General features: G+C 47.2%; 1 protein-coding gene across 4 annotated transcripts in view; it reads left to right on the top strand.

Moving 5' to 3' along the window:
* The window catches only part of SPHK2 (sphingosine kinase 2), a 71,800-nt gene that overhangs the window by 43,093 nt on the left and 12,850 nt on the right, over positions 1 to 15,857 (top strand). For all 4 annotated transcript variants that reach the window (XM_068241082.1, XM_068241083.1, XM_068241080.1 and 1 more), the window contains 2 exons: positions 14,710 to 14,859; positions 14,940 to 15,034. In XM_068241082.1, coding sequence (XP_068097183.1) covers positions 14,710 to 14,859; positions 14,940 to 15,034 — 245 coding nt within the window. The remainder of the gene's footprint in view (positions 1 to 14,709; positions 14,860 to 14,939; positions 15,035 to 15,857) is intronic.

Here is a 15,857-nt window from a genome sequence, read left to right as displayed (position 1 = left end):
AAGCTGGATGAACTGCATATACTACTCAGCAGCAATCGCTCATTAGGTGCCAACACCCCAGCCCTTTGCTTCACTGAAACATGGCTGAACGACACCATTCCGGACAACTCCCTTCTACTACCAGGATTCAACCTCTTCCGAGCAGACCGTGACAAGGCACTCTCCGGTAAACAGAGAGGGGGTGGCATCTGCTTCTATATTAAGGACACTTGGTGCACAAACACCTCCATCATGGACAAGCAGTGCTCCCCAGACATCGAGCTCCTACTTATCGATTGCAGACCTCAGTACTCCCCAAGAGAGTTCTCCTCCTATGTCCTCGTAGGTGTGTACATCCCTCCTGATGCCAACACCAAGACTGCTCTAGGTTCGCTCAGCGATACCATCTTGCGGTGGGAGACGACCCTCCCGGACTCCCTCTTCATCATCTGTGGAGACTTCAACAGCGCAAACCTCCGCTTGGAGATGCCTCGCTACAAACAGCACATTACTTGCCCTACCAGAAACCAAAACACCCTGGACCACTGTTACACAGTCCTCAAGGACGCGTACAAACCCACTCGAAAGGCCCCCCTTGGGAACTCTGACCACTGCCTAATCCACCTAATACCTACCTATAGAAGGCACCTCGAGTCATCCAAGCCGGTCCTCAGGACTGTCAGAAAGTGGACGGAGGAAGCCAAGCTGCAGCTGCTGGCCTGCTTTGAGTGCACTGACTGGGATGCCCTTGCGTCACCCTGCGTGGAGAAATGGACAGAGAATGTCACCTCCTACATCAGCTTCTGTGAGGAGCTGTGCATCCCCACAAAGACCTTCAGGGACTACCCCAACAACAAGCCATGGTTCAATGGCAAGCTACGCCGGCTCCGAAAAATCAAAGAGGCAGCACACAAGTCTGGAACGCCAGACGAGTTCAAAGTAGCCAGATACACCCTCAAGCGCGAACTTAGTGCTGCAAAGAAGGAATACTCGAACAAGCTAGGCCACAGCCTCCGATCAAACAACCCACGGGAAGTTTGGCGAGGCCTTAGAGCTGCCACTAACCTCAAACCTCCCCCTCAACAAGCGCCCCCAAGCCTCAATCTAGCTGAAAAACTCAACGAATTCTACTGTAGGTTTGAACTCCAACCCATCCCTTCAGGTAACCAGGCGACCATCCCCGGAGTACCCCAGGCCCTTGCATCCACTTCTAGAACAGACTGTGTCTTCCCAGCACCAATTGCAGTCCAGGTGTCTGATGTACACAAGCACCTCCGGAAGCTGAACCCCAGGAAAGCCTCCGGCCCGGATGGCGTGTCTTCTATGTGCCTGAAAACCTGTGCTAGCCAGCTGGCCCCTGTCCTGACCTCTATATTCCAGAAATCCCTGTCGGTGGGCATAGTACCCTCCTGCCTCAAAAGGTCCACCATCATTCCGGTGCCCAAAAAAAACAGGAGTAACGGATCTCAACAACTACAGACCAGTGCCCCTTACTCCAACTGTTATGAAGATTTTCGAAAAACTAATCCTCAAGCACCTGAAAGACTCTACTGATGCTCTCCTAGATCCACTTCAATTCGCTTACAGAGCAAACAGGTCCATAGAGGATGCCATCAACACCAGCCTGGCATTCATCATGGAACATCTGGACAGACCAAACACCTACGCCAGGCTCCTCTTCCTTGACTTCAGCTCTGCTTTTAATACAATCTGCCCGAACATCCTGCATGACAACCTAGCGCGACTAGGGATTGATCTTACGCTCTGCGCTTGGGTCAAGGACTTCCTCACAAACAGGACGCAACAAGTCAAACTCGGCAGCTGCCTCTCCCGAGTGAGGACCACAAATACTGGTGCCCCCCAAGGATGCGTACTGTCTCCGATCCTTTTCTCCCTGTATACAAACAGCTGCACCCCCACTGCCCGACCGTGTTAAGGTCATCAAATTCGCAGATGACACTACCATCCTTGGTCTCATCGACAGTGACGACGAACGTGCCTACCGCAGCGAGGTCGAGCGTATCTGCAACTGGTGTAAGGACAACAATCTCGTCCTAAATGCAGCAAAGACTGTCGAATTGGTTGTGGACTTCAGAAAGCTCCCCCCCGCCCCCTCTAAATCCGGTCTACATCGAAGGCACCGAAGTCACAAGAGTATCAAGTGTCCGCTTTCTGGGCACCACCATCACCAATGACTTGAGATGGAGTGAAAATACCACTAAATGCCAAAAGAAGGCTCAGCAACGGCTGTTCTTCCTAAGACAACTAAGGAAGTTTGGTATGCCGCAGGAGCTGTTGTCAAGTTTCTACACGGCAACCATCGAGTCTATCCTTTGCTCCTCCATCATCGTTTGGTATGGTGGAGCCACGTCTAGCGACAAGTACAGGCTACAAAGGGTCATAAATGCCGCGGAAAAGATTATTGGTACTCCCTTACCACCACTGGACCTCCTCTACGAATCCAGGATGAGAACCAGGGCAAACAGGATCACGAACGATCCTCGCCACCCCCGGCAGTCACTTCTTCAACCGCATGCGCTCAGGCCGCCGCTACAGATCTATTCCCGCCAAAACCTCCAGGCACAGGAACTCCTTCTACCCTCAAGCAGTGCTCCTCCTGAACTCCAGCTGAACTCGTGCACAGCACACAGCGAAGCCCCCTAGGACGTCTGTCACCGAGGCCAAAATAGCCTGTATAGTCTTATTTTTATGTTTGCTCATTGCATGTTTGCTGTTTTTGTTTTGTTTTTTGCACTACCATGGTCAATGACTTTCTCTTTGTAAATTTATACTCTCTTTATTTTCTCCCTGCACTATGCACTATAATACATGCCGATGTGTACCACAAACAATTCCGGGTGCGGCAACCACCGCACTTGGCGAAATAAATATGATTCTGATTCTGATTCCCAGGCTGCGCACACAGTCGAACAGAGTTGTTAAGGTCTGAGCTCCCTATCCTTAGCGGTGCTGGTTCACCATATTTAAGTGGTACAGGGTTGGAGAGGAAGGGCCCTAAGGCCCCATTCACACTAGAGCATTTTGCCGGCTTTTTAAAGCGCTAGAGCTATAAAACCCTATGGGCCCTTACTTGGGCGATTTTGCGTTAATTGCTGGCGACTTAACGCAAATTGCCAAACGCGTAGCCAGCACCATTTTCAGGCGATTTCCCGGCAATCACGTTTCAGTGTTATAGAATCGCTAAACGCGATCGCGGAAAAATCGTCGCAGTGTCCAGTGATTTTTTTTTTTTTTTTTTTTCCGTGTGTAATCGTGGAAAAATCACTCCCGCAGTTTGGCGCTTTCAAGTGTGAATGGGGCCTTAGGCTACCCTCTGTGTTCTGCCGGCTAGGAAGGAGTTGAACCACTGGAGAACAATGCCATCTATGCCACAGTACTCTTGTAGCCTGTTAAGCAAGATTTCATGATCAATTGTGTCAAAAGCTGCTGAGAGGGTGAGCAAAATCAGGATTGAACATTGGCCTCTGTCTCTTGCCATGAGCAGATCATTGCAAATCTGGGTGAGGGCTGTTTCTCAGCTGTGATATTTCCTAAAGCCAGGTTAAAGAGGGTCGAGGATGCTGTTTCTGGAGAGCCTGGCTTCAAGTTGGAGGTAGACAGCCTTTTCAATAACTTTCCCCAGAAAGGGGAGGTTTGAGACAGGTCTGTAGCTGTTTAGAACATCTGGATCTAAGGATGGTTTCTTGAGTACTTATTTGTAGTTACTATCACTTATTATTATTATTATTATTATCTATATATATAATAGACTAAGTGCCTCAACCTTCAAACAAGAAGAAGTACTTTGCATGAGAAAATGTATGCGTGCTCAAACACCAAGTTTAAGGCCTCTTTTCCACGGACTGTTGAGCTGTGTGCTCAGCAAGCAGTTACCAGGCAGCAGTGAGCAGATACCAGGCAGCAGCAAGCAGTTACCAGGCAGCAGCAAGCAGTTACCAGGCAGCAGCAAGCAGTTACCAGGCAGCAGCAAGCAGTTACCAGGCAGCAGCGAGCAGATACCAGGCAGCAGCGAGCAGATACCAGGCAGCAACGAGCAGATACCAGGCAGCAGCGAGCAGTTACCAGGCAGCAGCAAGCAGTTACCAGCGAGCAGTTACCAGGCAGCAGCGAGCAGTTACCAGGCAGCAGCAGCGAGCAGTTACCAGGCAGCAGCAGCGAGCAGTTACCAGGCAGCAGCAGCGAGCAGTTACCAGGCAGCAGCAGCGAGCAGTTACCAGGCAGCAGCAGCGAGCAGTTACCAGGCAGCAGCAGCAGCGAGCAGTTACCAGGCAGCAGCAGCAGCGAGCAGTTACCAGGCAGCAGCAGCAGCGAGCAGTTACCAGGCAGCAGCAGCAGCGAGCAGTTACCAGGCAGCAGCGAGCAGTTACCAGGCAGCAGCGAGCAGTTACCAGGCAGCAGCGAGCAGTTACCAGGCAGCAGCGAGCAGTTACCAGGCAGCAGCGAGCAGTTACCAGGCAGCAGCGAGCAGTTACCAGGCAGCAGCGAGCAGATACCAGGCAGCAGCGAGCAGTTACCAGGCAGCAGCAAGCAGTTACCAGCGAGCAGTTACCAGGCAGCAGCGAGCAGTTACCAGGCAGCAGCGAGCAGTTACCAGGCAGCAGCAGCGAGCAGTTACCAGGCAGCAGCGAGTAGTTACCAGGCAGCAGCAGCAGCGAGCAGTTACCAGGCAGCAGCAGCAGCGAGCAGTTACCAGGCAGCAGCAGCAGCGAGCAGTTACCAGGCAGCAGCAGCAGCGAGCAGTTACCAGGCAGCAGCAGCAGCGAGCAGTTACCAGGCAGCAGCAGCAGCGAGCAGTTACCAGGCAGCAGCAGCAGCGAGCAGTTACCAGGCAGCAGCAGCAGCGAGCAGTTACCAGGCAGCAGCAGCAGCGAGCAGTTACCAGGCAGCAGCAGCAGCGAGCAGTTACCAGGCAGCAGCAGCAGCGAGCAGTTACCAGGCAGCAGCAGCAGCGAGCAGTTACCAGGCGGCAGCAGCAGCAGCAGCGAGCAGTTACCAGGCGGCAGCAGCAGCAGCGAGCAGTTACCAGGCAGCAGCAGCAGCGAGCAGTTACCAGGCAGCAGCAGCAGCGAGCAGTTACCAGGCAGCAGCAGCAGCAGTTGTGAGAGTTTGAGAGCCATTTCACTGCCTATTCACAGTCCATGGAAAAGAGGCCTTATCCTAGCAAGTCTGACATTGCAAATCTGGCCTAATTGGCTATTCATGAGGCAATGCTCATGCAAATGCATGCACAAACCAATACCACAAAGCAGTCACCCTGCTACATGCTACATTAGCACTATCCGGCTTAGTGCACACCAGAGCGGTTCGGCAGCGTTTCGCGATCCACTTGCGGCTGTGGATACGCTTGGGTAATGTATTTCAATGGGCTGGTGCACACCAGAGCGGGAGGCGTTTTGCTGAAACGCATACTCCCGAGGTGAGGCATTTTTTGGATTGCGGAGGCGTTTTTGCCTCCAATGTAAAGTATAGGAAAAAGGCAAACCGCTCTGAAAAACGGCAGTTCAGAGCGGTTTTGCAGGCGTTTTTGTTACAGAAGCTGTTCAGTAACAGCTTTACTGTAACAATATATGAAATCTACTACACCAAAAACGCTTTACAAAACCGCAAAATGCTAGGTGAAATGCTACAGAAAAATAAGAAAAAACGTTTCAAAATCTGCTAGCATTTTGCGGATCTGCTAGCAGTTTTTGGTGTGCTCCCGGCCTCCAGGAGCGCCACGGGGAGGATTCCCAATGCCCCCTTTTTATACAACTGGGGGGACCGCAGGGTCCCAGGCTCTCTCACTGCCTGGAAACCACAGCGGCACCCCGGAGGGGGAGGCTGGGTGGCGTGGACGACCCCCCCCCCCCAAGTGTGGCCAGCGCCGGGGAGAGCCGTCTGCACCCACCTCCCAATATTAAAAACAGGCACTTACCTTAACGTCCATTGCGTTCTGCTACATGCGCATTAATTTGGGGGCACCACATAAAAAAGGAGAGAAGCATGGGTCACCCCGAGCTTTAGAGCTCAGGGCTGGCTCACATACAGCACTCCAGAGGGGGGGGGGGGGGGGGGGGGGAGGACAGGCGCACTCACTCCAGGGTTCACACCACCGGAGCAAGCCATCCACCACCTGCCTCCAAAGGATACAAACTGCACAAAATGCTTTCCATGAGAAAATTAATGCGCATGTAGCAGAACCCAATGGACGTTAAGGTAAGTGGCTGTTTTTAATATTAGGAGGTGGGTGCAGACGGCTCTCCCCAGCGCTGGCCACGCTTGGGGGGGGGGGGGGCGGCTGCGCCACCCAGCCTCCCACTCCGGGGTGCCGCTGTGGTTCCCAGGCAGCGAGAGAGCACTTTGCAGTATTGGTTTTTTGACCCTGCATAGTTTGGCATGCGAAAGCAAATGCATATTTGCATGAGCATTGCCTCATGAATAGCCAATTAGGCCGGATTTGCAAAGCCAGACTTGCTAGGGTTAAACTTGGTGTTTGAGCACGCATACATTTTCTCATGGAAAGCCTACTTCTTCTTGCTTCAAGGTTGAGGCACGTACTCTATTATATAGATAGATGCGGCGTATGCTACGACGCGGGTTTGCTAGTTAGTATTATTATTCTTATTATTACTACTTTCAGTGGGGAACCATTGTTTCATTTACACTTTGATTCATATCCTGCAATACCTTGGTGCTAACCACTGAGGGCCAAACTAAAGGTGTGTATAAATGTACAACTTCTCCTAAATTTGTGTTGCCCTCCTGGATCAAACTCGACCCCTGTAGATGACACTGTGGCCTCAATGCTGTACAGATGTGTCACTAGGCAACAGCCAAGTGACGCGTTGTCTAAGAAGGTGGTAGGAGGTGGTGATTTTATCGTAAATGAAAGAGCAGTTTTAGTGGGTGGGGTATGGAGGGAATGTGTGATTCAGCTGAGTTAGGGAACGTGTGATTCGGCTTAAAGGTCTAGCATTCTGGATTATTAAGGCGCTTTGGCAGATATTTGGTGACACTTGCCAGATGCACCTCGGGCAAGAACCATCTAGAGGGCATATGAGGCTTTACGCTTGCATTTCTGACTGCTTTGTCTGTGTTTTCAGCCATGTTGCCAGCTTACTTCTGGACTTGATGAGCTGCCAAAATAGATTTTGATAATATAGGATTAAAGCATTTATCACATGTATTTTGATAGAATTTCACAGATATGCTGTCTTACGAAATTCTGAGCGGTTCATGGCCTTATCCTTCCATCATATTAATCATATAGATTGCAGAAAGTGTTCTTTATCTGACTGATATAACAAAGAGGCCAGAGTACAAGGCTGCTTGATACAGGCTGATACCGGAGAACTTGAACTCCTCTCAGCCGTGGCATGTGATCACACACTATACTTGTTTACAGCTTATGTTAATCGAGAAATAATGGGAAAGCTGCTAAGTGGCGAATGAAATTCAATATACATGAAGTTTTTGTCCTGCCAGGTTCGTGACCTTACTTTTGCAACTGAGTAATGTCATTTGCCCATAAACATGGTCACCCAAACTACCCGATTGTTGTTTTGACTTTAGTCTGTTTTAGACTGTTGGACGACAATCAGGCATGTGTAACCATACGAACGACTTGACGATTGACTGATAACAGGCGTTTCGAACAATCCAACTGTCGGGTCTATTCACACACTGTTGGTCTGATATTGTGCAGTTGATGCATGTGGCAGGACGTTTTGAATTACTTGTAAACGACTTGTACATGTTTTCAATGTGTAGTCCATTGTTCCGCTTGGGTGCGTAGTATGTAAATGAGTTGGTCGTCTATCCGTCCGGACGTGCGGACATACAGGTTGTGCGTTTCGTCAGGTTGTGCGAGTGGTCTTGTACACGTTGTGAGCTTGTTGAACGTGGGTCTGTTTGCTTCAGAGCCTACTGATTGGATGGTGTGGAACAGCACCATGTACTAGAGATGAAGGGAACAAAATGATTTTTACTTACCTGGGGCTTCTTCTGGCCCATGTAGTCTGAGAGCTCCCTCAATGACTTCCCAGTCCTCTCTGTTGTGATACTGTCACCCAAGTTAAAGTCCATGACGCGGCTCATTTGCGGACTACTACGCATACCCTGGCCGTGCAGCTCCCCAATCGCACTTCCGTGGCCGAGAGCTTTCCACACATGTGCTGTTCATTAAAGTGAACCTCCAGACTAAAAATCTACTCGGCAGCACTGAAAAGGCTTGGTGTTTCTTTAATAGTTTCACAGCATCAGAACTTTGTTTTTCTTACTCAAGCCTCATTTTTATCTGCACAGACTCTAAGCTCCACCCCATCAAAGAAATCTGCCCGGGCATTTTTCCCCTGATGCTGTGCAAAGCATGATGGAATTTCTGATGTTGTTTTTCTCGTTGCCGGGAAAAGCTTGGAGGTGTTGCTGGTAGCTGGGAGGGGTGATCAGGACACTTGGAACTGTATCATGCTCCCTGTCACCTTTCAACCAAAAATCCATACCTACACTTTCAACCAAAAAGATGGCTGCCCCCATGATATCACAAACATTTGCCTGGTCTTTTAAAATAGATTATATTGCCTATCTATTTTGATTAACATAACTAATGTAACTTAATGACAGTAAGTTTTTTGTTTAGGCTGAAGTTCCTCTTTAGGCCTGGAACCCTCTGAAATCAGCAAACTCGAAACGCTACCGCTAGCGTTTTTGTCTGAGCGGTTTGCAAGCGGATTAATGCGCGTTTTCGGTCATTTTGTTACAGTGTGCTGAACCACAAAACGCTAGCAAAACCGTTCAGTTTAGGTTTTGCTGAGCGTTTCCGCACTTTACATTGAAGCGCTAACGCTCCCAAAATGCTGCAGGTCCTGCGTTTGCGTTTCTGGGAAACGCAAACGCTCCTGTGGAAGTTGCCCCATCCATTAACATTAGCCCAGCGTTTTGGCAAAGTGCTAGCGTATCGCAGCGCTGCCAAAAGCGCTCCTGTGGGTTCCAGCCCTTAAGGTGTAACTGCTCTTATGCATAACGCTCTCAGTGATGGGAGCACGATGGGGGTGCATGTCCGTGAACCATGCATGCACAGTTGCCCACAAGCCATCTGGATTGCGAACTTCGCTGCAGCACAGCGGATTGGACTGGGAGGACATCGAGGGACCTGGCAGACTACAGGGGGCTGGAGGAAGCCCCAGATAAAAAATAAAAATAAATAGAACCCCCCCCCCCCCCAAAAAAAAAATCTTTTTGTTCCCTTTGTCTCAGGCTTTAGAGGAGGGAAAAGTCGGTTACTTACCTCGGGAAGCCTCTGGATCCTTCAGACCACGTCCACTGATGGGATCCTCTGAAAGTTTTGCGGCCACTGTTTTTGTAAAGAATAAATGCCAACTTTTTATAAATCTTTTGAAGTTGTTTTCAAAGTGCTGCACTGCATTTTATTTTAGGGCTCTTTTACATTACATGCAATTCCAATTTTTGATGCAATTTAAAAAAAAAAAAAAAAAAGAAAAGTCCTGCATGCTGCGTTTTTTTTTTTTTTTTCTTGTTTTCTGCATTTTTTTTTTCTGCATTTTTTTTTTTCTTGTGTTGCTAGCTTGCTAGTAAAAATTGCAAATCGGAATTGCGGTTTTCAGTGTAAAAGAAACTTTACACTGCTCATTGCTGCAAAGCTTGATGGGCAGACTTGGCCCAATGCTTTTATTCTGCCGTGGGGATCAGGTTATTGAATGCACAACTGAATTAAATAAACCATTCCACTTGTGTGAAGTATTTCAACTACTAACCGGTTTGTAAAAAGGTGAATGAGCTGACTTTGATTGCCTTTCAGCTTTATCAGTGGTGCCAAACAGACCAACACAGATGTACATTTCCACTCCTTTCAGATTGTGTCCTTGCATAGCAAGGAGAAAATGTTAATCACTTCATCCCAAATAATTTGGATAATTGGGGAAAATACCTTCATGGAACTTCATAGCTCCTCAGGGGACCTCCATTGATTGCTCATTCTCCACTTCTGTCTGTCAGTCGGAAGCCATGCACCCCTATCTTTTTTTTTTTTTACAAAACATTTCCCACACTCAGTACAAGAATAGGATTTCTGTCCAGTGTGAGTTCTTTCATGACTGATGAGGTATGATTTTTGTACAAACCATTTCCCACACTCATCACACTAGTGAAAAGCCCTACTCATGTGCTATCTCTCATATCTGATGAGATGTGGACTCTTATGCTTTTCTGTTAATAATGGCTTTCTTCTTGCCACTTTTCCATAAAGGCCAACTTTGTGCAGTGCACGACTAATAGTTGTCCTATGGACAGATTCCCCCACCGGGGCTGAAGATCTCTGCAGCTTGTCCAGAATTACCATGGGCCTCTTGACTGCATTTCTTATCAGCTCTCTCCTTGTTCGGCCTGGAAGTTTAGGTGGACGGTCTTGTCTTGGTAGGTTTACAGTTGTGCCATACTCCTTCCATTTCTGAATGATCGCTTGAACCGTGCTTCGTGGGATGTTCAAGGCTTTGGAAATCTTTTTGTAGCCTACGCCTGCTTTAAATTTCTCAATAACTTTATCCCTGACCTGTCTGGTGTGTTCTTTGGACTTCATGGTGTTCTTGCTCCCAATATTCTCTTACACAACTTCTGAGGCTGTCACAGAGCAGCTGTATTTGTACTGACATTAGATTACACACAGGTGCACTCTATTTAGTCATTAGCACTCATCAGGCAATGTCTATGGGCAACTGACTGCACTCAGACCAAAGCAGGCTGAATAATTACGCACAGCCCACTTTGCAGTTATTTATTTGTAAAAAAAATGTTTGGAATGATTTATGATTTTCGTTCCACTTCTCACGTGTACACCACTTTGTATTGGTATATCATGTTGAATTCCAATAAAATTGATTCATGTTTGTGGCAGTAATGTGACAAAATGTGGAAAACTTCAAAGGGGCCGAACACTTTTGCAAACCACTGTATGTTATCATGGCCGCACTCTCTGCTTTGTACAAGCATGACTGTTCTGGCCACGCCTGCCTGATTGACCGTTTTATTCGATCATTTTTATTGAAAATAAGTCGAAGTATGCTGGGAAAACTCAGGCCGGCGTGGTCGATTGGGTGCACGACAACAGACTGAACCCCTGGCCGCTGTGCCCCGCCTCATACCTGTGCAGTTAAAACTCACCACCTCTAGCCGCTGCAACTCTCCAGCTGCTCCCGGTCTTGTTTGCTGCTTCTTTGCCGTCAGGCGCATGTGTGATGTCACACACTTGCCTTGTGCAATATGCAGCAACCATGTGGTGCTCATGGGGAAGCAGAGGAGGAGACCATGAGCAGTTGGACAGTCATGTCAAGTGAAATTTTAATGCATGGGGGTCAATAACATTTGTGGGGACAGCACCCAGGCTCCAGAGGCAGTGTCATGAGGCCAATTTTAAAAACCTTTTGTGCTGAAATCGATTGGTAATCAGCCTGTGGTGTATGGGCAGCCGACAGATTTTTCTCTGATCAGATTCGATCAGAGAGAGATCTGTCTCTTGGTTGATATGCCCATACATCGCCAGATGGGCATCTTTAGCAATGATGTGTATTTTGATTATTCAGAGGAAACAGTAGACCTTTAAAGGTCTGGCCACTTACTGGTAATTCTTTTAGCAAGCTTATGAACAGCCAAGAGGTGTGGTTTTATGGTAATACTTCCACTTGTTTACATAAATACTCAAGCTATAATTGCTGTACTCGTTCACTAGTGGACTGACCAGTTATGTTACTGGAGTGGTATAGGCTGCCCTAAACTTGACTTAATTTACCTGTAGATCGTCTCATAGTTATAATTGACAAGATATATGTATGTTTTGGGTAAAAGAACGTCCAGTAAGATTATTTATTTAAATTTTGGGACATGACTAATGTGGTCAGACTACAATGTTGAAATCTTTAGAACATACTATTCTGACACTTAGGAATCTGAATAAATCAAACACTTTACATGCATGAAATGTATTAAAGTACCCACACGTAAGATGAAAGGCAGGGTAAGTAAGCAGAGCATTCCACAGGTTACTAGACCATGTCCGACCACTACTAATGTTTCCTCTGTAGAGCCAACAGTGTGGCCAAATAACTCCCCTCTCCACATGGGTGTTGCTGAGTAATACACCGTACTGTATATAGTAATACACCTACTATTATACTGTATAAGTCATCCTGAACCAGGAATTTTTATGTGATGAAAATTAAATAGCTCTATTTAAAAAAGAAAAAAAAAATACAAAAAAACCACCAGCTAAAAAAGTTGCTCTTATAATGCACTACTTCGGGTCAATGAGTGAATATCAAAGCATGTCTTTATGTCCATGGAAAGGCAGGCACACATCCAAAGCTGCTGGTGTACATTATCTGCATCGCCAATGAAAGCAGACATGAACTCAGAACGTCCTCTCTTCTCTAAAAGATACACAACAGCATAATAATAACCTTTAAATAAAAACATTCATTTGTTTCAGCTGATATAAATCTGCAGTTTGTCTACTTCCTGCCTTCATGGAAGCAGACATATTGGTAAAGGACCAATATGTCTGAAATTGCAAAGATTGAAAAATTAACGTGTAGACATATACAAATAAGAAGTGTAAAATGAGCCATAAATTAATTTTCTCCTATGTTGCTGTCGCTTACAGTAGTAGTAGAAATCTGACAGAACCGACGGGTTTTGGACTAGTGCATCTCTTCATGGGGTATTCGCAGCAAGGCTTTAATTGTTTATAAAGACATTCCCTGAAAAGGATTTATACAATGATGCTGGTCGGTCCCTGCTCACTGCACACTTTTTTGGTAGTTGGACAGCACAACTCCCATTCACTAAGTTCTTTTGAAAATAAGCAAAACCCAGAGAATCCTCCATGAGGAGTTGGGCTAGTCCAAAACCTGTCGGTTCTGTCAGATTTCTATTACTTGGTGTAAGTGACAGCAACATGGGAGAAAAGTGATTTATGGCTCATTTTATTTTGGAAGAAACCTACTTCTTATTTGTATGTGTTTTTGTATATTTTAGATTTTCACAATAGTAATCCTTTAACCTCCTGTGTTTACCTACTGGCTCTCTGCCATGGCAGTCAGCTGACACAGTTGAAGGACCAAATTACAAATTGTGCTTAGTCACAGATGAGGGGCAATTAGACAGACTAAACTCCCTAAATACATACAGGGTACATTTCTCTCTGTTTTCCTTCTGTTCTGTGCAAGAGTTCAAGTCAACTTAAAGGCAGATGAGCGAGTACACTTAAATAAGTGATTTCATAAGAGTACACTGGTAGACTGTATGTATGTATCCAACATACATACAGACTGTTTTGAATTGGTTGATCTTCATCAGTGCATGGCATGGATTAATGTGGCTCTATGGTGTAGGACTTGAAACACTCAGAGTAACAGATTACCCAGTAAGCTCCTGGTGCACTAAAACTCCTAGAAGCCTAGGATGCTAAAATGCAATGGTGAACAAAAATATAGAGGTGTGTTTAGCTTTAAGGGATAACAAAGGGGCAATTTCCATATTCAGCAGAGATGCACTATGAGATGCTTTAGATACTCACTCACTCCAACCTGAAGAATCAGAAACAGGGTATCTGTAACAAAAGAGGAGGTCCCAATGAGGCTTCCCGTCCTCTGTAGCCTGGGGGATCCAGCGCTGGCTCCTCCGAAACTACCCCCGACAAATGCTGACAAGTACTGCGCAAGTGAGGCGACTCGCACCTGTGAAGTAGATCGATCCCGATCAAGTGAGGCTATTTCCACCGGAGCCCGAACAGAGAACCGCTACTGCACCTGCGCTGGATCGTGGTCGGTAAATATTTGCCTCACTGTATTTTGGTGGGTCACAGTGCTGGATTGCTGGGACAAAGCAGGCCTCATTAGGATCCAGAGGCTCCCCCCTCCCAAGGAAAGTATTCCCCAGAGGGGGAATTTTTTTTTTTTTTTTTACAGGCTTGCTTTAAACAGGCAAACTTTTTTTGTTTTGCATAGCGTCAGGGCCAGGCAGAGGCGAGAGAGGCTTCAGCCTTGGCGCAGTGTAGGAGGGGGCGGAAAACTCATTCAGATATCATTAGCCTATTGTTTTTGAAGCAGAGAGAAATAAAAGGGGATACATGGCAGTGACTGAAGCCAAATAACTAGAACTGAAAGTGTTGGGGCCCTGCGGCACCTCTTAGTCTAATGGCGCATACTCACAGGCAACTTTTTTTCACTGTCGCTAGCACACAGGAGCGTGTGCGCGACAGTTCGGCGACAGCTCGTCGCCACGCGGAAGAGGGATCAGTGGTGCAACGGAAGCTGTCGCCGACGTTCCCCCCCCCCCCCCCCCCCCCAGCCGGAAGCTCCGTGTTCTCTAGAGAGGTTGCTTTCGCTAGTCCGCATACTTACGCGGACTAGCGACAGTTGCAGAGAAGTTGCGGCGGCAAATGTCGTCAGGCGATTGACCGCACCAATCGCCTGGCGATGTTGCGCCTCATACTCACGGGCGACCTGTCGCCGCAACACGTGCGCGCCGCGTATTGCGGCGACAATTGTAGCCCTTGAGTATGGGCCATAATGGCAATCAGTTTGTGATGGCTGGGGTGAGAGGGATGCACTTGGGTGCTGGAGAACCTTGGAGGTTCTTGGAGTTCTAGTTCACCATGAAGTTGCTGTGCAATCTGTAAATAATAACCTCAAAGACCTTGTTTTTTCTTTTTTCGATCAGAGATTACGCAAGAACTCCAGCCCAGATCGCGTCGATTCCTGCTGCTGCTGAACCCTTGTGGTGGGCGGGGCAATGCTCTGCAGCAGTGTCACACTCACATCCTTCCCATCATAAGTGAGGCGGATATCAGCTACAACCTCATACAGACAGGTGGGCCTCATACTCTGCCTTCTTTCTTACATAATTTCTTGTCTGACAAATTGTCACATCTGTCTCATCTCTGTTTCCAGAGAGGCAAAACCATGCTCGAGAGTTGGTACAATCAATCAATCTGGAAGAGTGGGATGGGATCGTTGTTATTTCTGGAGATGGGCTTCTCTTCGAGGTAATGTCTAGAATATGGCATCTTCTTGATCTCCACCTGTTTTCTCATGAAGTATCTGTACAAAAGTGTATCTCTGTGTTAGGAAAAGCTTTTCTAATGTTATCCTGTGGTAACTCTCCCTGTGCTCTGTTACCATTACTCGTGTAAAAAGATCATATGTTATGTTATAATGATGCATTAGTATGAACTCCAAGAGAAGAGACCCAGCACCGTCTTCAAGTGTATTATAAGCTCTTTTATTTATTTAAGGCATCAAAAAGACAAAAAGGGCAAGTCTGTGCGACGTTTCGAAAGGCGACTCCTCTCTTTCTCAAGCTGACAAGCCCTTGTCAACTTGAGAAAGAGAGGAGTCGCCTCTCGAAACGTCGCACAGACTTGCCCTTTTTGTCTTTTTGATGCCTTAAATAAATAAAAGAGCTTATAATACACTTGAAGACGGTGCTGGGTCTCTTCTCTTGGAGTTCCTGCTTGCTGTTCCTGGAGACAGAGGGACAACGGCCAATAGCACGTCGCATCTAGATGGTTGGGTGCTGCCTGTAACCACTTGTTCACCACTGATGCATTAGTATGGTGATGGCTGCTGACCTTTTTTACAGAATACATTTAACCTATTAGCAGCCCTGCATGCATTATCTCGAGATAGATAATGCATGCCAAAGCATCTGCGAACTGCATAAGCCAGTTTGCTGCCTAATGCAGCTCTGCAGGGAGCTTCTAATATATTTACCTGCTCCAGGCGGCTGGATAGGTATCTCCTCTTCATCCACCTGTGGTGAGGCGATGCCAACATCCTCTTCAGAGTTCTGATCACATGATATGTGAT

Source organism: Hyperolius riggenbachi, chromosome 6, assembly GCF_040937935.1.
Source record: "Hyperolius riggenbachi isolate aHypRig1 chromosome 6, aHypRig1.pri, whole genome shotgun sequence".
NCBI lineage: Eukaryota > Metazoa > Chordata > Amphibia > Anura > Hyperoliidae > Hyperolius > Hyperolius riggenbachi.
The sequence above is the reverse complement of the archived record's forward strand: the minus strand, read 5'-3'. Positions and strand labels throughout refer to the sequence as shown.